This window comes from Lepisosteus oculatus, chromosome 10, assembly GCF_040954835.1.
Source record: "Lepisosteus oculatus isolate fLepOcu1 chromosome 10, fLepOcu1.hap2, whole genome shotgun sequence".
NCBI lineage: Eukaryota > Metazoa > Chordata > Actinopteri > Semionotiformes > Lepisosteidae > Lepisosteus > Lepisosteus oculatus.
Genome location: NC_090705.1, coordinates 40,789,282 through 40,815,463, shown reverse-complemented (window position 1 = coordinate 40,815,463; position 26,182 = coordinate 40,789,282). Strand labels below are relative to the sequence as shown.

The 26,182-nt window shown below is 37.2% G+C and overlaps 1 protein-coding gene across 11 annotated transcripts in view; it reads right to left on the bottom strand.

The window, feature by feature from the left end:
• Positions 1–26,182, bottom strand: part of rbms3 (RNA binding motif, single stranded interacting protein) — a 354,207-nt gene that overhangs the window by 220,217 nt on the left and 107,808 nt on the right. For 2 of the 11 annotated variants that reach the window (XM_069195220.1, XM_069195222.1), the window contains exon 1: positions 4,607–5,566. The exons of 6 other annotated variants lie outside the window; for them this stretch is intronic. In XM_069195220.1, the coding sequence (XP_069051321.1) occupies positions 4,607–4,681 (75 nt within the window). In that variant the 5' untranslated portion in view covers positions 4,682–5,566. Of the gene's footprint in view, positions 1–4,606; positions 5,569–26,182 lie in introns of those variants that run through there. 3 more of the 11 variants (XM_069195221.1, XM_006635545.3, XM_015356981.2) reach the window with 3 other exon arrangements.

Genomic DNA, 26,182 nt, shown 5'->3' with positions numbered 1-26,182 from the left:
AAGAATCAAGTTATCAGAGTTTCTATGCTGGACCACAATATTTGTTGCAGATCAATTTATATTGAGAATAATCCAAAAATCAATGAAATCACAGTATTCCAAGGGAGATATGAACATGATGGGTCATTGCTTTTCTCATAAAACCATTACAGCATTTAGCTTCATGTCATTACGATTTAGTTAAGCTGGTGACAATTAACTTTTCATACTACATCAATGAGTTTGATCTTCAACGATGCTTTTCAGCATGGGCCAAACAGATTTCAGATTTGAGAGTGCAAAATAGCATTTCAAATTAATATGGCTGTGGGAGGGGATGCAACCACACGGTTAATTCCCCCAACTGCAGCGTAAAAGATCTCTGCGGGACTTACTCTGCCAAATATCAAAATGATTTTTCTGCTCCTTTGTTTTTGTGATCCCTGTCTCCGGTTGGTTTAATCCTATAAATTGCTCTATAATGGCGTTCACTGGAATAAAGGGGTTTTCTTCTTCCACTTCATGACTCATTGTCAACTAGTGTTCACCTTGGTCCTGAAGCTGTTCTGTAATCAAGCTTTCGAAAGGGGCTAAACAAGTGTTAAATAAGGGTATCCTTTGCTCTTACCCAGCACGTTTGTTAAATGAGGATTCTAATCCGTGATTTTGGGGTGGCAGAGTCAGATCTGGTTGGAATGGGGTGCTATTGAATGTAGGTGGGGAAGAAAATGGAATTTAAGGCATTTAGCGTTGATTATTTTTTTGTTCTTTTTACGTTTTTGGAAAACTAAATAAAATCCGGTTCATAAAACAGAAAAGTGCCAAAATGTGCCGAAATAAAATGACATTTAAAAAAATTCCACGTTTGATTTCAAAACTAAAATAAATATCTACAGTAGACAACAGACCAATTTCATCTCACTTCTCAGTGGATATTAATACAATTATTGTGTTTACTTTATAAGCCTTACCTTTCACAGATCATGATTTACATTGTTTGATATGCTGTTTATTTTGGCATTAGGCTTGGTATTTGGTAATATCAAATAACAGTCAATTAATTTAACCAAATGTCCAATGAATTAGTTTTCCAATGGAACTACATCTTGGTTTGAATGAATAGGAACAGGTTTTGTAATTTGTCTCAATCTGAATCAGAACGGGTTTTGTAAATTTTCTCAATTCTGATGAATAAACTGTATTTCCACTTAAAATTCCATAATTAAGTGTGTGTTAAGACTGCATTATAAAATGACTAATTATAATAGAATTGCTCAGTAAAATCCAAAGAAAAATTCATTTCAAATCTAATATATATTAAACATGCTTAGCTAAGCAGAGATACTTGAGGTATCATGATGCAGATATAATAACAGTATTGATAATGCTAATGATCAAACATAATTGTAACTTATTAGGAGATTAATGTATTTGTACCATAAACATTCTGAAATGAATGACTTTATTGAAAACATTTTGAATTTTTATATTTCTGTTTATCTATTACAGCAGACTGAGTGATAAAACACTATTTGAGTCAATTAAACCTAGAAATTGATCTAAGACAACAGTTTATATAAACTCTTTATACTGTATAAATGACTAATCCCGATAATAGACATCTTATATAAGACTAAGAACACAATTATAATAGATGGTTTAAAGATGTATCTTCGTTTCTTTCCCTTTAATGGAGTATAGACCATCGATGCAACTGACCAGAATATCTACTTGAACTTCAAGCATTTAATTAAGGATTCTTGAAAAAGCCTTGACTCTTATTACTGGAAAAATAGTCAACCCCTTAAGTGTACAGGATCTCACTGTTTCTTTCCTTTTTGTAAAATAAATGTTAGGATTAACTGGACACTTGGCTTTAGCAGATAAGGTACAAGGTATTCAATAAAGGTGAATAGATTCATTAATAATAATATATAATCTACCTTCAATATTATACCTTGGACAATTTGGAACTCTGAAACAACCACATACGTGTAAAATACGTCTGCATACAGGTATGTGTAGAATATGAGAGCCCTGTACATAATATGTAATTTAGAACATATTGCCCCTAATTTTTTATTTTCTTAATATAAGCTTTTTGGGTCTGGTAACTATGGTACCTTTTTTGGAAGCATGTGAATCCAAAATATTAAATGTCCAACTGAGCAATATATAACTGAGCAATATATTACTACAATACTGTATATTGATTCAAATATGGAAAAAAGGCTTAGAGAACATTATCTCATGCTATAAAAACAGTGCTGATAAACTCAACAACGTACCACATTCATCAGGTGAGACAAAAACGCAGAAGCCAGACATAATATGGTGTGAAACAATGCATGTTTACTACACCATATGTAACCTCAAATAGTTGTTTTATGGTACAGGTTCCAAAAAACACAGGAAAGCTATTGTCCTTTTCACATGTTGCACTTTATTTATAACAACTCTCTGAAATGAATAAAAATGAGTTTCTGCAAGTTCAGTTTCCTTTCTGTCTTTTTGTGCAGAGTCTGGCTTTTTTTGCTAGTGATTGATGACTATACCATATGGAAATGCACATCTTCATCTTCATATACCCATGTACTGTACATACTGTAGCTAGATTTCATTACTGAAATTCCCATGATTCAACTACAGCATAAACCTGAGCCTAAATGCGTGGCCTCTTGTTAATTATTCATGTTGAGGAAACTCTGAGATTCAAGCTTAATCCTTAAAAACTGTTTCATTATTGTGTTTCATTGTGCTCTGTCCTGACATAACTCACACTATTTGCTGCATCATGCAGACAAAGCTGATATCTGACTGTCACACTTCAGTTTGCTCTCACTAATTCATCTTGCTTTTAGAAATACATTTTCCTTCTGAGAGCACACTATTACAGGGTCAGCCGATGAACAGCTCTCATAAAATAAAGGCACAAAACATGAACTTGTAGAAATCAATATTTTTCACTCAAAAAACTGCACCGACTCTACTGTATTAATCAATAAGAGAACAAATGTTGTTTCATCCAGCTTTGACTTCAATTTATTACATTTCAGATTCATTCAGCGTTAAAATGTTACTACGGCAAAAATCATCCAAGTTTGCTGTGCCACAAAAAGCAAGCACTTTCTTGTACATTTCTTTCACTGAGGCTGGGCAGCATTAACTCCTCAGCTTAGATCCCTCCATTATAATAAAGTCCAGATGTTTTGTTTTTCCGTATGTAATGCAGATAGAGAATTTAACAATTTGTTCTATTTTTGGTCAAAAGAAAATAGGACAAAACAATGGTGTTTAACATTGTCGTAGCATGACAGTTTCGGTGCCTGCTGTTTTTCCTTTGTGATTGATTTCACCCTGAGAGACGAAACTACCTTCCAAGCATTTTAAGATTAAGATTAATAAGATGACATCTACATCTACGACAAAGCCTCCCAAAGCCTAGACATGTTTTCAGATTAGTAACTGCAAAGACTTTGGAAGCCTAAATGGCTGCAATTTGATACAATACACAGCCTCACTGAAGCTCTTTTTTTCCCCTTCCTCACAATCTCTCAATCAATAATCATTAGTGGCCAATGCTATTGTTCTGCTGGCACTAAAAGAAACAATTCTATATTATGCCCAAGTAGCTATCTTATCAAAGCTTTACACTGCACACGGATCAACAGCCAATTCAATTAAATTAATACATTGACTTTCACACAGTTTTGTGACATTATCATTTCCTGTGCTTGGGATTTAGCCCCACATGGGTCACGGTAAGGGACATTTATACATTAAGAGAGAACCTGTTTGCAAACTGCCACTTGGGAATGTATTAAATGCTCACAGAGGTAAAATTCAATTTGAATCGACCTTGAAGGGAACAACAAAAAAAAAAGAAAATGATGGGTATAATGCCTGTTGCAGCATAAGGGGAGCTAAAGTGGCCATTCTATCTGCCAGGACCTCAGCTGTACAGTGACTCTAAGAGTGAAACCGGGCAGCAGTGAAGTAAATGTATTAAACTATAAATCAAGCGGAAAAGGCTAGCAGCTGCATACAGAACGTCTGGCTGAGGAGGCAGGGCCTTTCCACTGTGGAATCGCAGAGCAGCACTTGGACTGTGCAAAGACATGGAGAGAGGGGCCAGATTTACTCATTCTAAACCCATCTGAAATATCTGAAGATGCTCAACTCTTTCAAAGCCTTGGCTTTCTGGAGTTCAATTAAACAGGAAAACCCACATTTCCTCTCTCAGACAACCATGCATCGCACACGCCAGATAAAACAAACAACCCACTTTGCTCATGTCAGCAATTTTGTTGCCTAACGGGTCTGTCCGTCCTGTACAGTATGTGTACGGCAAATAATGTTTTTTACTTTCACCATGTCCTCACTGTGACAAGCAAATGGAAAAGAAACAATAACTTTAAAATCACTTAAAACAGACGGAACCTTCCTAGTTCGGTTTTTCCCCCCCCCGAAAATCCAAATACAAAATGTACAAATAACCACGTGAACCGGTAATGAAAGCAGAGAATTTATTTCCACTAACTAAATCACTGGCTTCAGCATGTGTACGTTATTAGAATACGAGCGGTTCAGGTCACACACAGCAGAAGAATGATGAGCTGCACTGTACCTTGGTCTGGAGATAATGAGGGTAATAGTAGGTGTACTGGGGGTACATTGGCTGCTGTTCCAAACGTTTGCCCATGTAGCTGGAATCTTTATCTCCGACGCAGGGAACTCGCTGACAGTGTTTAGCGCCCCAGGCCCCTCTTCTTCTGTACAGCACTATCCCTCACAGTGTAGGATGACTGATGAGGCGTCTGGGACTTCCTTGCCTTCTCTCGCTCACTAGTTCCAGCACAGCTCAATTTCTCTGCTCTCGCCCGCACTGCTGCCTTCTGATCCGAGAGGGCTAGCAGAGAAGGAAAAAGGCAGGAGGTGCGAGCGCTGGAGGAGACAGGAGAAGGTGGTGGGTGGGGGGTAATCCTCACTTCTCTGAAAATCCGGTGCGCTTGCCTGCTTCCTTGCTCATTCCTCAGTTCCAGCACCTCTCTCTCTCTCTGTACTGCTGTACTGTGATCCCAGCTGTGAAGTACCGTGCTGTCCCGATGTCTGCCGATATCCAAACATGCACACTGACAGATGCAAACACTTGGGAGGGAGAAAGAAAGAGAGAAAAAAAAAAGAAGAAAAAAGAAAAAAAATAATAGTAGTATATACTGTAGGAGTTGCACAGACAGTAGTTGCAGTAGTTGTGCTGTAAAACATAAAACCAAAATGGCAATAGAAAATCCAATTAGTTAGTGAATTAGATGGTAGACCAAAAAAATCCTAGGTAGTGAAAAGAAATCTCTGCAGCCTGGGCTTCTTCTTTTTCTTCCCTTCTATCTGTTCTTTCTTTTTTTTTTTACTCCTCCCTTCAGCCTTTCTCAGCCTATTTGCTGCTGTCTCCTCCACACAGTGACATGGTGCTTAGGGCTTGTCTTGCATTTCATTCCGACCACCTCCTTCCCAGCCGGTAGGAGGGACTTCTGCAGCCTCTCCCTCGAGAGGCAGACGCAGTCCAGAAGGCTGCAGTATTTCCAGCAGAAGGAGCAGAGGAATCAGCTGCCTTCTCTCCAGCTGCCTGCCTGCCTCTAAGCAAAAGAAGGATCCCGATCCCCTCTACTGGCAGACCGCGGATTCACTCCTTTCCTTCCTTGGTTTCTCTCTGCCTTCCCCTCCTGCATCCGCAGGAAAAAATCACTGTCTTTCTCCTACTTTAGGCTGCTCGGACTGGCTCTGCTGGGTCAGCCGGCCACCAGAAGATTCAGCCTGAAAAGGTTTCAGGTCCACCCAGGGCTTCAGGAAAAAAAAAAAAGTGAATTCAAAATTCCCAGACTTGTTTTTTTTGTGTGAATTTGTCGTTGATGGTTTCTGACTGTTGGTTGGTTTTATTTTGTTTGGGTCTTCCCCCCACGACACCCTGCAACACACTTCTTTTGGACCGCTCGGAGGTTGCAGTGGAATAAAACGGTCGTGCTGGCTGCGTACTGTACTTCAGGCGTTTAAGCATTTTACTTCTGTATGTTACCGCCTTGTGAACCGGCCAGCCTTGCTGGGTTGGTAAATATCCGGCTGACATCTTTCAATGCAAGAGTTACACAGATGTCCAAAAGAAAAAAAAGAAAAAAACATGCGGTGATTGAGGATTTGTTTGGATCCAGTTAATCCATACTCATGGAAATGGACAACAATTTGTATTGGCCAACCATTCCCAATCAATGGCATTAAACATTCTGCCTCCACCCACTTTGCAAGCTTCCAGGAAGAAACAAGATTTTCTTTGTTTTACTTTACACGGCATGTCTTTCTTACAATAATGTAAACATGTCTCGCAAAACCACAGTAATATAATTAGAGACGGTGTATAAATCTTTAGAGAAGAGTTATATCACTCACAAAACACTTCTAAAGGCTTCATAACACCGCATGTAGATATTGAGCTCTGTGTACATTAAATATAAAACTCAAGTCATGTATTATTCAGTGTCCTATAAACCGACTATATACTGTACACAAAAATCTATAATTACTTAAAATGGAATAGTGAGATTATATTTCAATAAAAACAAAACATCTCATTAGATATTCATCATGTTTGCAGTCTCCCAACATTTCAATGATATTAAAATGTCCCTAAACCCATAAAACACTTTGAAAGAGGTTAATTTTGTCATACAGTATGCATTGCATTTTAACACCAGAAAAACACCCAAAATATGTGAAGACCAATCCAGTATAGAAAACACTGAAAAAATTCACTCACAGATTTGGAAATGAGAAGGGTGATCAGTTCATTTATGATGATCATCAGTGTAAAACGGCAAAACATATAAAAACAAGAATAGACAAATCCTGGGACTGATTTGCCAAACAAAGAAATCCAAAACAATAGAAGTACTACAACAGACAACAAGAATTCCTGTTTACAAACTGAACATCAAAAGAAACAGCAATGTCACATACTGTATAAGTGCAACAAGTTCACAAAGTTATACGGAAATTGACAATCCTTTGTAGTAGGGACACTGTTAGATAGTGACATTGATAAATTCATTGTGCTGACTAACATTTGTCGTCAATAAGATTTAGCCACAGGCTAGTAGTGTGTGTGGTCACTGTTCAAAGCAATGCAAGCTATACAAGAGTGATGCATGCTTTGCACCAGTTTGTAGATGTGGTCTTGTGAGACTCTGTGCCTATCGTCATATACAGTAGAGCCCAGAAAACCGAGTGCCTGTTTACTGGTCTCCGAGTTCTGGATGCCGGCTCATCCTACTACTGCTGAGTGGGTCCCACAGCTGGCGAGCGTGACATTCGCAGAGTAACCGTCACCTTGTGCTCTCTTCTCACAAGAAAACTGTTCCTACATGATCAGCATGAGGACATGTGACGTCCTGCTGGAATGCATAGCAGGAAAGGGCAGCAAGTGAGGTCCCAGGACGTGATCAATTCCCATAGTGACCGGAAACGCTAAGACCCCCCTGCTATACACAACAGTAACCACCAACATACTGATGGCAGAAAGGTGTACAGTGTTCATTTGATAAGTGGGTTCCTTTCTGTGTCCTGTCTTGGTTCCTGCAGTGTGTCCAATCAATTCTCACTAATGAGGTAGATGCTTATTCAACAGTCAAAGTCACTTGAGTGTATCAAGGTCAGTCATGAATGATGAGTTAATTCAAATGAAAAACTTTCAAAACATTTAATCAATACAAAATCCATACACTTTATTTCTCTAAAAACATACATGCATAAATAGACTGGGTCCATAGGTTGAGGTTTCTTTTGATGCCAGTACATACTGTACGTAAATGTCTAGCTTGGTTCTTCTAGGATCTCCGTGTAACGCTATAAACCCAGTTTCATGCTCTGTCATTCTACAAGGTCATTTCCCATTGAAGGCAACTCACCACTCCTAAAGTTTTTTTTTTCATTTTCAACGTTTCATTTAGACCCAAAATTTCATTTTGTGTTTTTTTTTAAAGATACAATTTTGTTTTGAGATACAATGAATCGATTACAGTATAAAATACAAACTAGGCAAACAGTCAAGACTTTGAAGTTCATTAGCATATGAATTAATGGGAGGAACTGGACAACTCTAGTTAGGCTGTTTAAGGAACAAGAATATTTGTATTTAAACACCACTTTCCTCACCTGCTGCAGGCTTCCATCGCCAGTTTTCTGTTCATTATTCGAACGTTCTCACCTAGATTGAAGTCTAAACTGTCTGCCATCTTTTGAATGAAAATGTGACCCAGTTCTCTATGCAGTTGTAAATCATCCGCTGGCACCTCTGTTTTAAAAAAATGTCATGTGTAACACAGGGACACGTAAGCTTAAAAGATGGTTATGTATGAACAGAACACAATCAGGAGTTACAGTAAATGTATATTATTAGCACAGTTTCTGCCTTAGTTTGGGGGAACAGAAACCAAATTTGTCAGCTACTGTAGCAATCTTTAACTCACATTGATCGCAATCCTCAAAATCATGCCTGCGACAGCTCAGGGTAAACCATACATGAGCACCCAATATGAAGTTGTTTAGTAGCTAATCCATCACATCTACCAATTAAATCTAATTGACTCACTGTCACGTGATCTGTCAATAACATCACGTCTTGCTCTCTACACATCCATAAATCAATTTGTACTATGGAATGCAGATCTACTGGGATTATCCGTTCAAACAAAATGGCTGAAATTTCAGTAGAAGGTTTGACATAGAATAGTTATTCTGCACAAATAAGGAAAAACACTGAGCAGAAATGACAAAAATATGTCAAAGACATTTGCACAGTTATGTAGCTGTCACCTTAACAGGAAGATTGTAACAAGCACAAGCAACATTTTTAAGGACTCAGTATGCATGCAACAAGACACCTAAACATCTGCAGACCTCAGCCCTAGGTACAAGGTGACTCTAAAGGTTTTCATGCATTCTGTTGCACATAACTCATGAACCATACCACATATGTTATGGAAATTAAGGGTGCATTCCCAGAGCCAAGTGCCCAGAGGCACCACATCTCCCAAATGACATCAAGCTGAAGGAAATCTGGTCATTTTCAAACCTCTTCTGGAACCGTCGTATAAATGTCTTTGAAAACAGGCAAGAATGGTTTCAAAAATGAAACTGTTAAAACAAACCTGTCTAAATATCTTGCAAAATTAGTTTAACTCTTCAACTTAAGCATCTTCCTTGTCCGCCAGCACTCTCAGTAACTGCTCCCAGACACAGTAACACATGGTATACAGCTGTGCATAACATCCCATCTTGGATGCAAAGAATGCGGTGAGAATTTCTTTCCTCTATAGTCCATTGCGGATGGTCATGTTATAGTAACCTTTTCAGATAATTGCAAATGAGAAGCCACAGGATTCAGATGTGACTGACAGTGCTGGCAATCTTGCAGAAATGCTCTACTAACTAGACATTACCCAAAATCATTTAATTCCCTTTTCTTCACATTCAGTCATGTAAAGTGCTTGACTGTTCGATCACAAACCTGCTGCGAAACACTGTCCTCTTGTGTGCTCCTCTTATACCACGTTAGCGATCTGCTGACTACACGTTCAAGACCCATGAGTGAAGGGGTCATCAGAAATACTGTATAAGCCACTATGATAAACACAGCACTCACAAAAACTTCAAAGTGATGCAAGGCCTCTTCAACAGATACAGATGAGCTTCGCTGCTATCCCAAGTAATGCAATTGTTTACATGGACTTGTAGGTAGAAGTTGGTTTCATTAATTCACAAAATATCATGAGGCCAACTGCCATCCTTAGTTTTATTTATTTATTTGGCTGACACTTCTATCCAAAGTGATGTATATTTGCATTCAATTATACAGCTGGGCGTTCTACTAGAGTTTCAGTGAAGTACCTTACTCAAAGGTATAACAGCAATGACTCACCAGGGATTCGAACCCAAACCACAAAGTCATGAATTCAGAACCCTAATCACTGCACCACACTGCTTAACTGTGCAACCATTTACAAAAAAGAAAGCAGGGTACAATTAATGCAAATTTTATGAATCTGGTTGGCATGACCATGTGTATGCAAAATTTAAGCTATGTGGTGCAATGTGAAAATTATAGGCATGTAAGAAATAACCTTATTCAGCAGGAAATTAGCACAGACAGAGTCACAGAAAGATATAGACATACACTGACTGCGATATAATTATGCAGAGACAAGTAAGACAATATCAGGATGAGAATAGAGCATTCAGTCCATTAGTTTAATGCTTTCCTAAACATTAGAAGATTCTTGTGAAATGTGCAAATACTTGTTGAAAGATTCCAGGGTAGGGCATCAACCAATTCATTTGGAATCAGTTTATTTCATTCTGCATGTAAAAGCTGCACATTGACCTCAGATATCTTTCAGTTGTCATGTGAATTAAGAAAGCAAAAAGGGGCACATCAAAATATAATGTAATCCATAAAAGTATTTACACAGAGAAATAATGGAGGCAACTCGTGCCCTATAAAGCGATGTGCATCAGTCTGTCCTGTATTCTGTGAACTCCCACGGAGCTCCCATGGTTTTCTTACTTTACAAATATAAAGGTCAGGAGACTCTGACAGGTCTGGTCCCAGGGACTTGATATTGGATGCAGTCACCAGCCCCTAGAGACCTGGAGGCCACTTTCAGAAACCACTCAATTAAGACTGTTGCAGTACTGCTGACATTACACCAAAGGCGACTTGTAAACACATTTGTCTACCTGCAGTGCAGAGTTCATTCTGCCGATCAGTACAAATGCTTAAAGGACACTAAAAATATGGGTTTGGTGACGTAAGCACAGAGTCCATGTATGTTAAGTAATAATAATTAATAATTCCTTACACTTATATAGTGCTCTTCTGGCCACTCCACTCAAAGCGCCTTACAGGCAATTGGGAGTCCCCTCTCCACCACCACCAGTGTGCAGCCCCACCTGGATGATGCAACGACAGCTGTAGTGTGGCAGTACTCTCCCCACACACCAGCTCTCCGTGGGGAAGAGAGCAGAGTGATGAAGCCAGTTCAAGAAATCTATAGGAAATATACTGTAGGAAGCAAGGCAGGGCTGTAGCAGGACTATAGCTTGAATGGCATGTTGTCCATCACACAGTACTTCCACACAAACACTTTAAAGACACCCATCACCCTAAAGCCGCACTGCGAACTGTGTCCACCATCTGAAGCTGAGTCAATAACATTTTAAGCAAAGAAAAATACTGCAGGAAAGTTATACATACATTTTGATTAGGAATCATCAATGTCTTAATAACAATTTTTGACTAGCAGGTAGTATGTAGTAGGTAGTAAAAAAATCTATATAAAAATGGGTGTATAGTGTGGCATGGCTGTAGAACAAGGCAACCATACAGTAGCTGATGATCCATATTACTCAGACGTTTTCTTTTAATGTTACAGTAAACTAACAGTCTTAAGGGATAGAAACCCATGTCAAGATGCAATTCATTCTGCTATATCATGATACAGACATGTCATGTTAGAGAAACTGGACTTTTAACTTTAATTTTTAAGATTGTTTACTATTTTACTATGTTAAGGGGTATACTATTGTAAGTAGATACTGTACCACCATAAGTGCCATTTTTGGATGCTGTACAAATCTTATATTCTTGTTGTGAATGAATGTCTTTTAAATGAGAAGTGCTCTTGTTCTAATAATATTCATTAAGGGAATAAATTAAGTAAAAAAAATGAAAACACCCTAAAACAACATACACGTAAGAAAGGGGAGGTAAATACTGTGAACCAGCATTTTGCCTACTTTGTATAAAGAGCAGAGCTAGGTTGTTTCTAACATTTTTGTTTTGTTATTCAGCCAATACCTCAACAATCGGATAAGCTAGATACTGTAAATAACGAATGAAATCCCCTTGTGGCATTTTGTGACACACAAGAGGAAGGTAAAGGGTGGAAAAGAACACAACCATAAAATGCTCTAAATTCATTAAATCTTTTTTGCCAAAAATACCTTTAATGTCAGTTAAAATGTTTTTCTTAAACACGGAGCAATGGTTTTACAATAAGTAAACAAAAAAAATATTTTCTCTCAAATAATGTTACCATATATTAGAACAATTTCAAGATCTAGTGCATACAATCCCAAAACCATAAAGTAAATTGAGTTCCATCCTATTTGTATTCCAGACTTGACAGTGTTATGAATTTTCCAACTCATGTAGTACTTAGTATTTTTTACTTAGTCTTTTTTATTACTTTTTAAAAATGTAGTATATGGTTATGACCTGCAAATTACAATGCAGCAGGAATACAAAAGAACCAGATGGAGGGAATTAGTGGAATTTATGAGCTGCTGGAAAGGTCACTGTCATTGGTTCTGCTACAGCAAACACTGCAAAGAAAAGCTACTAAGGGAATACAGGCAAACTTACCGAAAGACTGTGAAAAACCATGTATGATTTCTGTCATTCTTTTCTGAAACAGCACTGGGTACAGATCTGTTTGTGACAGATGATAAACCTCTAATCCTCAAACTGTAAAACAACAGTGAATACATTTAGAAAAACAGACTGATAAAAGAGCATTACATGAAAGGGGCATTAAAGGTGAAAATAGATACAATTGCTCTGAAGACTGGAAATGCACAGCAATTACGTCTCACCGGTACCAAAAAAGTGACAGCTTGAGTAGCACTGTATTGGGAAATCCTTTTACCGAATATAGTATAATAGAGTCCAGTCCTTTGGTCACATTACAATACTGAGAAAAGAAGGATATCACCATTTTTTAAAAGCTTTTTGCTGTATTTCTGAATTTCTGCATTTCCGAAAACTCTTCGGTTAAATCTGTAAGTTGTGCACAACTGTTGCATAGTAAGAGCAGTAAACGTAAAAGACTTTGTTAAAGTGCTGTGACTTTATAAAAAGCCAGAGTTGTATAACTGGACCACAATCGTTCATGTGATTTCTCTTTGCTGGGTATCGATACAATGTACAGTAAAGCACATGAACACACTAGAGAGCCTGTTGTAGCTTGCAATGTGAATAAACCTTTGCTGATGTAACAGTTTGCTTGCCTGAAGAGTAGGCAACACAAATTTCAGTTTAGTCCCCAGTTACCTGCTATTCCTTTGTAGTATTATTGTAACTTACTGTTTTTTACCACACAATTTAAAGATAACTTAAATATGGAAATACAGCATGTTATAAGGGTAGTGGATAAAATCGATGTTACCCCCATCCAGAGTTATTTTTTAAATGCTATAATAAATAAAATTCACATGACCTCTAGAAAATACATAAATCTGTATCTCCTTGATTGTGAAATATGTGTGTACTGTAGGTAATTTGACATTGTGAGTTCGTATAATGTGGAGTTACTACATTTTAAATGCATTCTTGAGCTAAACCAGTCAGCGGCTGCACCTCCTTGTAGACTGGACCTGTTAGATCTCCGCAGATAAGCAGGACTGGGCCTGCTCTGCAGCGATGCAGTCCCTGCCTGGGAGCCCTCTAAGGGTAAACAGGTTGCTTCACATGTAGGTGTTAGCAGTCCAATAGTCTGTTGTCTTCCATCTTGACCAGACTTTCCAAATCTATGCCTCAGCATAGTGTCAGGGTACACTGAACAAGGAACTGTTTTTCAGATGAAGTGTTAACCTGTGACTCGGGCTCCTTGTTCACACTTTATGTTGGTTTTATGCTTCTGCCTATGTTATAACAGGCATGGGTCACCACAATTGTTTCTTTTATTATCATGAGATAGCGCTCCAAATGGATAGAGTTTAACTGGAAATCAACATTTTTGTTACAGTATATAAAATACATGAAAAATACATACAGCAATTAGTCTTTGTTTGATAAGACTTATATTCTCATATCTGTGTGCCTTGTTCCATGAAGCACTAGATATCACAGCAAACCTGTTCTGAACACCCAACCATAGACTTGACATAGTGAAGTTACTGTATATGAACATTTGTGCAAGCAAGACAGGATATGAAAACAAATGAGAAAACTGAGATATAAGCCACGATAGTCGTTTACTTTTATTAACTGTAAGTACTGTAATGGTATCAATGCACACAGGGAGATACCCAAGTGAGAAGCTTTAAAATATGAAACAATGCAATGAGAGAAAAAAAGGTTAGTTTTACAAATGATGCCAGTGAGCAACAACATCCAATTCAACATCCTACCAATATCACAATTAATCAGTGTGGATCGGCGTTATTTTAAACGATTTTATAGTGTGTGTCAAAAGAACAATACCCAATATTCTGAGGTTCATAAAGACATTTTCTTAATATGTTAACAGAAGTGCATCTTCTACTGACCTCTAATTTATTTTCACAACCTAAGAGGTGACTACCAATATAACTAAAAGCCATATGGAAACACAGCCTGAAATATTAATGGTGTGAAGAATCTGAATAACAAAACCAGTTTGCACTCCTGGAAATACGTTGGAAGAGTCATTCAGGTAAGTCAAATGCATCAAAGAAAGACAGAGAATTTGTTGATATTTTGTAAAACAATATGTTAAAACTAGATTAACTAGATTTTTATATTTTTTTAAAAACATAGAAGGTTCATTCAAAGAACACAATTTGTGAACAGTATAGTAATCGTGATGCAATTACAACAAGCGACAAAAAGCAGGATTCCTAAGACACGGGGACAAAGTTAAAATCACTGGCTGATGTCTGTTGCACAGATTTTGCTTGCTTGGGAAGATTCTTGACAGAATGTTGCGTGAATGTTGCATATGCACAATGTCCTGCTTAGGAGTTTTGAAAGCAGGGAGGCTGTTATATTACCCAGGACACAAGAAGCTCAGGGAAAGGTTGGCTGTCTTCTCCCTGTGCATTGACAATACATTGTGAATTTGGGTTTCATTACAGGAAACGCACATTGTTATGCGAGAACCATTAAGATGCTTGAGAAGCCAACCCAAACGTACTAACGTAAGCTCTGATTTCACATCAAAATACCGTATTAATGATTATGTTGAAGTGCCACCCATACAGCCACACCACAAGTCACATACTGTAGAAAAAACAAACATGACAGTTAGTTATTTTTCATGTTTTCATTATACAGTCAAAACTGCTTAACATCACTTATGTTGAAGTCACATTCCAATTATTTTCATCAACTGAAAATGGCAGTGCAAAAATGCAGTATTTTCTTAACAGTATGAGTTAAAATCCTCATAAATAATTTATTTTGCTGTCATACTCCAGTTAATAGCAATGCAATTGCAGAAGGGAAGTAGTGTAAATAATATATTGTAAATGAATGCAGAACTTAATAGGGTCTTGTGAGTCCAACTACAGGTTTTCAAGATACAAATGTGGGTTTCAGCATTTGGAATACAGAAAGCTACTTACTTGAAATGCCAGAATTAAAGTAGTGTACAGAATATCACTTTTTCATCCCAACAATAATGCGGGTGAAAAAGCTAAGGTTAACACTTTGTTTAACATTTACTGTATATCAAACCTGACGAGAATAAAACTCTCAAGTAATTAAGAGCACAAACCCTCGAGTGCAGGACACTTCAGACACTAAGAATCCAGAAGAAGACAAAAGAGAAATTACAGGATTTTCTTATTTTCTTCCATAGCACTACCAAAACAACATTCAAGAAGGTTAGTCATTTGATTATTAACCAATATAACACTAACGGCATCAATAATTGAGATTACTGTAGACGTTTTCCTCAATCTGATCTTATTGATCATTACACCTCCCGATGGTTCCCTCTAACAAGGCACTAATTTGACTAAATATTATCAAACTACTACAAAAATGCATGTGTTGTTTTCAATAAATGGAGTTACAGTAACTTCAGGTGTGAACACAGCTTAAACCAAGGCAAATTCTTGGTGGAGGAAAATTCTGTATCCACCATTAATACACTACATCTTTCTTAAGGATGAAGTCTTTGCATCCTCACACAAAAATGAATATTTCAAACAAGGAAGAAACAATGAACTTGGTAAATCTTGGTAAAGCTTGGTAAATCAAGATATCCACTCCCTAAGAACTGAAGTTGCATTGAGGGACAGGAGTTTATTTACCACATGTACTGTACGTTTACATTAGGATTCGCATTTGTGTTGTTCTCCCAGGACATGCACAGTACAATAGACAACACTTTCACACAGTGTGCACAGTACTTTACAAACAATGACAGTACCACAAAGCACAATAACCTTAGTCAGGTATTACAGAACAATAAACACACAGGACAATAAATAAATGGTAGCCAAGTAAACAGTGCAGAGTACTGAGGTGCACTGAATTCTGAGGCATTGCCTCAGTCAGCTGTCAATGATGTCCATTGCTTTAGGGCAGAAATATACTGGTAATGGTAACCCCTACAAAGGGTCAAAAACCGTTTTAAGAAACATGTCACTCTATGTAAACTCCTCCTGTTTGGCCACTTAACTCCAATTTAACTTTACATGTGCACTTATAGTACCAATAAAAAGAACAGATGTATAACAGCACTTCCTTCATGGACTCATCTTACTGACGAAGGCTCAATAGCCAAAACGGTCTATATCTCCTTCGTACTTTTTGTGTGCGGAGTTAATGTTTACTTGTTCCATAACATTAGGGGTGTTTATCTTTACAGAATACATCGAAAAACGAATATGTGCACCCAAGAAGACAGCTGGGACAGCAACAGACGAAACCGTAGGCTTTTAAAATGGCCACAGCTCAAACCCTGCTTAAGAAGAGAAGAGGAGAATTTGAGCTTTAATGAGGCACCTCATGTGACTGAAGAAAACGACAACCCGTCTGTATGCTGCTTAATGAGGAATGAGCCAGGGAGCTGCTGTAAAGGTGAGGATAAAGTGGAGGGGAGGGATGCAAGAATGAAATGAGTCAACATGAAGAATGGTATTTATATGAAAGCAGGTGAAAGTGAGCAAGATTAGACCTCCTCTTGAACTTGTGTTGAAAACTCAACAGGGGCATTTAGTAGTGTGCGTGTGAAAGACAAGCTTGTGTTTAGGTGTTTCTTTCTTTTCGTACATTACAAACAATACATATTGTACAGTATATATTGCTTATACATGAAAAGCAGACAGCTTTTAAAGATAAACATTACATGTAATGAATGTTTCTTTATGTTTTGGCTGTCACATCATCTGTAAACAGGTTTCTGGAAAGTTTGTATGTTTGCTCCTGGGTATGTGAGATTAACAGTATTATTTGGTAGCTGTGCTACATAGTTCATCTTCCAGTACTAAATTGTATTTATTGTATCTATATTATTTATTGCATCTTGCAATAAAATGGGCAGGCACATGACGTTTGTAAAGAACTTTTATTAACAGACATTAAAGCTAGTGATTTTTGCACAATATTTTAAAAAATCCCCCCCCCCCAAAAAAAAATTCTAGAGTGGTATAAATTGTATAATGTTTCCCTTTTAATTTAAAGCATCTGTAAATAAATACACCCTCAGTTTCTTCTTTTTCTCAGGCAAGGGTAGTTCTATGGGAATGTTATATGTTCTTACATTTCAAAGGAATTTTAATTAACTTGGAAAATTCAGTCACACCAAAGTACAATGTTCTCCACTGTCCCAGCTGTACAGCAACACATGCTTGAAGGCGATTGTTATACATTTGAATTACTGCCATTTCCATTTGAAGAAACTGTTTTTTTTCCACATCTGAAGCCAACTTGTATCCGAATAATCCTTTTTCACTGGAGGACTTAATCCTATATATAAGTGATTGTTTTTAATTAATTGTGATTTTACATTTCTTAACCATATAAACCTATCAAGACTTCATAATTCTGTGAAAAGGCACTGGCAAATATCAGATTGTATCAGATCACATCAGCATTTATAAACCTGTGAGGTAAACAATGCAAACTTAGCTGACAAATGAGATGATTAACCCAAGGTCTTGTGAAGAATTGTATGTGTACTTCTTCCAGATAACCCTTATTTAAACAGTGATATACAAGACTTATAAAAATAGGTGTTACTTTTATATATCAGTATAAATCTATTAAGTACAAAAGCTGATAGATGTTGAGACAAATTCCTTTACAGCTGGTTACCAAGGAAACAAATCTCAAAGCAGTGAGGTCAAAAACTTTTATGAAGAGCCTCTTGATGTTCTGTAATTTGTCTGGGTTGGAAAAAGGTTAATAATTTCAAGCTTCCGTGGAGATACTTATCAAGTTCACCAATATAGTACATTAAATGTTTGAGTTTGAGAATAAAAGATACAATTACTTCATCCATCCATCCACTCATCCTATCAGCCACTTATCCCTGGTAAGACAGGAGGTCAGAGCCCATCAATTAATTCATATATCTAGAATTTTCTTTTAAACCCGGACAATCAGGGACAAAGCAATGCTAGTTACATTAAAAGTTTAAAAAATATCAAAGAACACTGCCATGAAACACCCTTTGAGGCAGAAAACTCACGAGACAGGATTACATACTATAACAGGTGTAGAGTCAAGCAGACAATTTCACCGAGAGCCCCTACAGTACAGTACAGTCGGGTTCTTGAAGATCTTTCAGGCACAGCGCCACAAGCACATTCCTGATTTGGCACTTGTTTTATGTTCTACGTGCTGGGTCAAGTCAGTAGTCCACTGTTTTCAAACTCTTCCTTTACCAATGCTTTCAGATAAGTTTACCTCAAATTTCATTTTGAAGGTTCCCCTCTCAGGCGGGTAGGATGTACAGTAGGTTCAATCTGGTTGTTTAGAGCAGTAATTCCCAAGTGGCCTTGGAATTTGGTCCAAACAGAATCCAAACAGGTTTTTTAAGTCTCTTTAAATCAACGCCTTAAGAACAAAGATAAAGAATAAACTGTTGCAGTTATACTTCTCCCCAACGTGTTGAGAAAATGTTGTATTATGTCATAAACAGCAAATATTTGATGGGTTGGAAAGAGAGGCCATGATGGAACATGGACTGAGAGGACTGGAGTGTGGGGTCCCCTGATTTAGGGGATACAGTTTTACTCACAAACTGGCAGCAAGGACCACCAACTGAAGACATTGCCACCATGTTGCAAAAAAGACATTGCTGCTCTATGTTCTGTCTAGAGACCAACAACCAGATACAATCCTGGACTTAAAGAAATGGCCTACGCTGGCAGGCTAAAAGCACTGAATCCATTTTAGCCTTGAATAGTAATGGTAAAAGTTATGAGGGATCTGATCCAAGTATACACCAATCCTCAAAGGCACTGATAAAGTCAACCCAGTGGACTTCAGAATAAACAGAGAATCACAAACTGGATGACATAAATGGAAACTACGTGGAAGTGTCATTAAAACTAATTACAAGAGAGAAAAGGGTTGTGGGAATATGGAAAAAGCTACCCAGTGGTGCTGTTGAAGCAGATACCCTGGCTTATTTCAAGGAACGACTGGAGGAGATCCCGGGATCTATTAGCTACAAACTACCAGACAGGCTGGATGGGCTAGATGGCCTCCTCTCGTTTGTAACCTGTCATACGATCTTATCTCGCCACTGTGTCTCTTTAAAGCTCTCTTCTGTTCGGCCAGTTATGGAAGTCTTGGCGTACTGTATATCCACTTAGGTGCTCCCTGCTTTCTTTCCTTTGTGTGTGTTTTTAGGTGTAAGGAAGCGACAACTGTCATAGCTCAATGTTCTGAGGGGCCACATTACAAACGGGTTGAGGCTTCACAATAGACACCAGAAAATGCACCATCACACAATATTAAATTACCCCTGATGCCCACAGTCAATACCTCTCTTTTGGTGAATAAGCATACCAGGATTTTTAGTAGGTCAGATGAGTTGGTGCTACTGTGTATATACAGTATATACAGTATAAAGCTGAGCTTATATTTTACAACACAGACTTTTTCAAATACCACTTAATTCTGGACACCTTCCAGTACAGCAACACATCTCTTTGTTTAACTAGAGGTGTTAACATTTCCAGCATTATCAAAACTTTCCTCACCTTTTCTTAGCACCTTTTGGGATAATCTGATGCATTAAATGAAATGTCTTTGCTACCACAGAAAGTTGGGCACCTACGCTATACCACCCTATAGGGCAAACATCTTGTTTGTGTTTCAGATGCCCTAACCCACTGTCAGATCCTTTGCATTTTATTTTTATCAGAATTTGGCAAGTAAAGTTTAATTACTATTACTATTTATAAAACATGTACAGTCAATAACTCACATACGGTAGAAATCTATGCCTATACTGTCTGATACAGTTTCCAGTCTACAACAATGCAAGCAGTTAACATTATTTTCTTTAAGGTTTATGGTGAGTAAACATAAAATCAGGGCACATATCTACATACAGTGCAATTAATTATCTCATCTTTAGAACAGTTTTGTTAGAATAAATTGTTCAGATTCTGTGCAAGATTAATTTCCTCTACAACAAATTTAAGAGAGGAAGCAAATTGGTCAGATAATAGACATTGCTACAGTATGTGTAATTGAATTTGCAGATATACGTACAAGGTTATCTAGTAATGCAAAAACACAATTAATGCATAATATGAAATAAGGTCCTGTCAATATCAGTTTTTCAATGTTTTAATTTCACAGTGCTCTGAGTCACAATACCACTTTATTTTTAAGATCTAGGCATAAACTTAAAATTTGATTTTGTTCTAAAACTTAATTTAATATTATAACTAGAATTAGAAAAGACGAGTTCACCTTTAGAATATACAGTACAGAATAATTAAAACATGTTCTAGCATTTGCCTGCATGTGTTGCATATACAAGTACTGTATATGGGTCATAGCAAGCCCAGTCTGTTGGCCTAGTGGAAAAATTGTACAGAAAAAAAGGTCTTTTTGCCAGGATACATTTAATCAAGAACATGAACTGCATTAAGTTGTGGCCAGCTGTGCTTCACTACACGGTTTTTCTTTCTGGGAGGCAAACCAATAAATTTTAATAGAGTTCCTCCAATATTACACAAAAAATATGGGGCTCCATTAGTTTAATGCCAGCTGCAGAGAAATTTGCTCTAGCAGTAAGGGAAGAAAATGGCTTTAGTTAAGCTGTTTTTTTTTTGTTTGTATTAGGTCTTAAGTAGTTTGGTTTAACCATTCCCGCATTTCCAGGGTCTATTTTATAAAAAAAAGGACGAGATAAAACTTCTCCGGTTTTACACACAATCACACTGTCTGAGTCTTCTAACAGTATGCGAGAGGAAAAATGCCAGGAGCTAAATGAAATCCTTTATTTACACTGGTCAGACTGTGACATACTGCAATTATCAGTGGAATTAAGACAGGAAAATAAACAAAGTAAGGTATAAAGTAGTCCGTTTTTAAATAAAAAAGACTAAACTTAATATTTATCTACCACTCTCTCTTCATACAGTATGTGAAATGTCTACTTTTAAGTCCTATCAAAAGCTGGGGATATGCTTTCTCACCATATGGAAAGGATGTTCTCCTGGAGACCTGCCAGAACAGTCTCTTCCCAAGTATGACACCAATCCTAGTTGGCTTCTTTATCCTCTGGCATAAAAGGCCACTGACAAAATGCCAAGATAACACTAATAGCTGCATCCTTCGCGTCCGAAGTCAAAATTAAAGTGTTCCATTTTACACTCAGTGCACTTATTTATTCAACAAGGGGTTCACACCAATGCTTCAGTAAGATAACAGTACTGCAGTATTTTATACAGTGTACTTTCCCTCGCTGTGTGTACTGTACGGGACAAATGAACATCTTCAAAACTAGCAAGGTGATTTGTATTTGGATTTTTAAGTAGAAAAGAGTAAAATAATGGATTAAAATGATGTATTTCCATTAATTTGTAATGTAAAGGGTCTTTTTTGGCATTTTATTGGCATTCTTTGCCTCACTTAAGATAAGCTGATCTATTACACGATATTACTATGTAACCATTAACATGTTTTTAATGCTATGATTCATAACTCAGTCCAAAATTCCCTACCAGGCTCACACATAAATGCATGCATTTCATATTATTTCAAATTTACATTTGTCATATGAAAATAATGCCTCTATAAAACTTGGCACATAATGAAAAGAACATTTGCTGAAAAAGTCATAATACAATATGATCAGTGCATGAATCCAAATACAATCTGCTATATTATATTCTGTATATTAATATAAATATATAACATATGATAAACTATTGTATCGTTTAATTCCAAATAATCATCCATGGCTAATGCATAACACAAGACAAGACCTTTCCAGAAGATGACAGTTCATAGCATCTTTTCGCAAAAGAGGGTCTTTAAAATTACATTATTTTTCTGGGACTCAGGTTTTTTTTTTTTTGAGAGAGAGAGAGAGCACAGGGCAGATTGTCAATAAAAGAATGCAAATGTGTCTGGGAATTTGCTGCTTTGAGGTTCTTTGGAAATGGATGTTTTCTTCAGTTACAGTCCAATAAGCTCTGTCTTTGGCCCTTAATTATGATTGAAGCCATCTGCTTAAGTCCCAGAACAAATTAATTCAGGGCTCGTATCACTATACATTTTTAACACAAAAAAAAAGCAGGCACTCCAGATACACTTCGCCACGTGTAGCGGATGGAAAAGTGCAGTCCTACTTCCAGGGCCACTCAATAAATAATTGTAAGCACAAGACATAGTCCTAGCTAATTGCTGTCCTGTCACAGGAGCTACAAAGAGCAGGCAATACTCGAAAGCCATCCAAAAGCAGCACATTTTGTTTCTTACTGGAGACTTCTCGGGATGAGAAAAATATGCACTGTACTGTGGCTGAGGACATTGTAGAGCTTCAGCTTGCAATTCATGGGAGGAGCATCAAACAAACTTTCAAGAAATGTAAAACAAGATAATTAGATGGCGTGAATGCTTGTTTAAGTTGTGCTGTTGTCTTTAAGTAAATCATCTCTTTTATGGAATCCACAGACAACGGATTTTTCTTTTTTCTAAAAATGATTGCGTGCCAACCTTGTCTTCCGTTTCATTCTCTTCAGCTGCAAGCTGTGCCCCTTATAGCTGAAAGTTTGTTTTCATACCTTTCATAGCTTTTCTGGTGACTTTAAGGCATTGAATTACAGACAATCTGTGGAATGATCCAGAGCCACTAACTTGGACTGGGGACATCTGTTTGTGGTTGTAAAGAGTTCACCATCAGGAAAGAAATAATAATTTGTCTTCATTTGGTTCTTTCCTCAAACAATCCAAGAGCATGTGGGAAAAAATAGAGACAACAAAATCTGCTGAAACATACTGTATATACAGTATATAGATTGAGGGAGGAAGAGAGAGAGGGGTGAGTTCTTCTTCTGAGATCTTATTCTCAAGCTATTATTACTTTTAGTTTATAACTGAGGATGTTTAAGCAGGTATAATGGAAGAATAGAAAAGGCATTTATGGCATGCATAACTTTAAATAGTAAAACAATCAGTCAACATTCAAAATAGTATGTTAATACATATGCTCCAATTGCTTTAAGTACAATCTCTAAGTGTTCTTTTACTATTTGACAGTTTTTATTTCACATTCAGGCTTATGGATAATCATCAGACAAGCAAAAGGGAAACACAATAACACCAGGCTTCAAACAAGGGGAAATATCTGGTATAACACAAGAGGCACCCAATCTATCACTTAATGGGCTTTGACAGATAAACATCGATTTTAATGATGATTTGGTTATTTCGCATTTAGCTGTGCATTTAAATTATTATGTATATGAACCTCTTGCTGAATTGTGTGTTCATAATGCCAAAATATTCCATTAACAAGCTTTCATTTTAATACAATAGGAAATTTAAAGCATGCCCTATGGAAATGAGTTTTTAACAACCGCCTCCTCTAAAAAATAAAATAATAATAATTATTTCCGTCCAGTCCTCATGCTGACACAAGACCTTTCTCTGTATAAGTATTTTGAAATTGTGAGTTCTTCACCAAAAAAATTTAATTAGTAAATGCTTCTTTTAAACTAATTTTCTATATTGAAATGACTTGTCTTTTCCATGTCTGACACAGGTTTCTCTTCAAAACCATACCACAACGATGTCGATAAGACAAAAATACCGGTCCTGATAAGTGGCTGCGTCTGCAGGTTTTCTATGTCTTTAAAGCAGCAGCATCTGAAGATCTTCGAGAAGCTGTTACACTGTCCAGTTAAGCCATTAACCAGCTGACTGGATTAGGCCAAGTACTGTATACTGCATGCAGTAAGAATCAAACAAAAGCACTACATTTAGCATACATAAGGGTTTTGAATTATAAGAGATAGCATATAAAAGTAATTAGTAAAAAAGTGCTAATTTGAAAATCTTGGAATTAAAACTAAAAGACCGCATGTGATTCCTTATCTTCACATAATTACATTCAAAACACTATCAACTACAGTACGAATGAAGTAAGAAAACCATTGTGAATTTCTCATACTAGTTGTACAGACAAATATTGGCCGTTATCACAATCCACTCTCCCGCTGCCTGACAGCATCTGAAAGGAGACTCTTTTAGACAACGTAGTTTGCTAATTTTGCAAATCACAAAGTCATGCAATTAAAAAAAATAAGCACTGTTCATTGTATTGGCACTTGCAATGTTAAAGAGACGATTTTCACCTTTGAAAAAGGCAAAAAAAAACCTTTCTGAACCATGTGCTTCATGTCCCACACCACGAAGAGACACCCACCTAAAATCTCATCTGTCTCCCAGCTGGCAAGATTTAAAACACAAAAGACACATTCGGTAAATTCATGTCAGAAAAAGAAAGTGTTAGGGTGCCTTATTCATGAGCTAAATGTAAACTGTTTTCAAAAGCTTTTGGAACAATTTAAAAGCCTCTCCTAAGTTTTAATGGTCTGTCACACTTGAACAGGTTTAAAGCTGTTACAATGAACTCTGCTGATAAGCTGATCAGCTCAGAATTAATTGTTTGGAACCGTCTCTCAGGAAACTGAGGTCTAAAGAGGTACTATTAAATCCTAATCACACCAGTGACAAAGATGATTGCTCCACTTTAAAAGAACACAAAAACCACTACAACTGACAGCATATTTAGGGGCTTTTCTTATTTTTGTATTTCTGATGGGAATAGTTTTATCTCTTAATTAAAAGGCATATTGTATACCTTTTATCACATTGAGGATACACAAATCAAATTTAGCAAGACTGTATAAGGTGTGTCATGGTCTCTTACAGCTACCAATCAAGTCTTCACCATGTTTGTAAACCACACAAAGCACACAAAATTAATAATTACTAAATTTCATTTATTTGCAGGTTGTTAAACATCCTAGGCAGGCACACAAATCAATCAATATTACAGCAAATATAAAAAGGGATGTAAGACAGACAATGGATGAAAGGGAAAGAGGGCAAATTGTCAAGACAGTTTAGATTTGAAGAAAGCAAGGTACAGCAGTATCGGAGAAGAGGGCTCATAATCCAATACACAGTCATGAACCCATTTACCCAAGTGCATCTTTACTCCGCCCCATTATTACAGCAAGAAAAAGCTTTAGTAAGTAAAAGCAAAACCGTCCAGTCAGCACGATATGTGCAACACACTTGCCGAAGTCCTTCAAAAGTAAAAATGTGATTTTACTCATGTGAAGTCCATGTACTGCTATGCAAGTCGTGCTTCTACTTGCAAAAAAAAAATTGCCTCTTATTTTTACACTATGTGCAGAAATGTGAAAGTCCACTAGAACCTTGTCATTTTCATTTACATGAGTGTGACCTACAAAAAGACAGGTACTCATCTCTATTACGGTACCAAGCTCAAAATCACCTGTATTCTTCAAACCACTAGATCACCCATCCACCTATTTTCAGTAACCACTTACTGTACTTCCATACAGGGTCAGAGTTCCAGAGCCAGAGAGGCAGGCTACACACTGCATACAGGAGCAAGTTATAAAGGCTCATTTACCTGCACAGCATGCCTTTGAACTGAGGGAGGAAATGAAAGAGTTGGAAACTCTCGGGACGTAGGTTGAACACACGATATACACGTGACCAGCCCCATCCCAGGAAAAAAGTTTATAAGGCTACAGAAAAGTATAACAGAATAACCTTACGTGATCTCAGATTTCTTTTATATACAGTATACAGTACATGTCTATACAATAATAAATCATTCTATATTCATAGGCTGTTGAACCAGTAGGTGGTGGT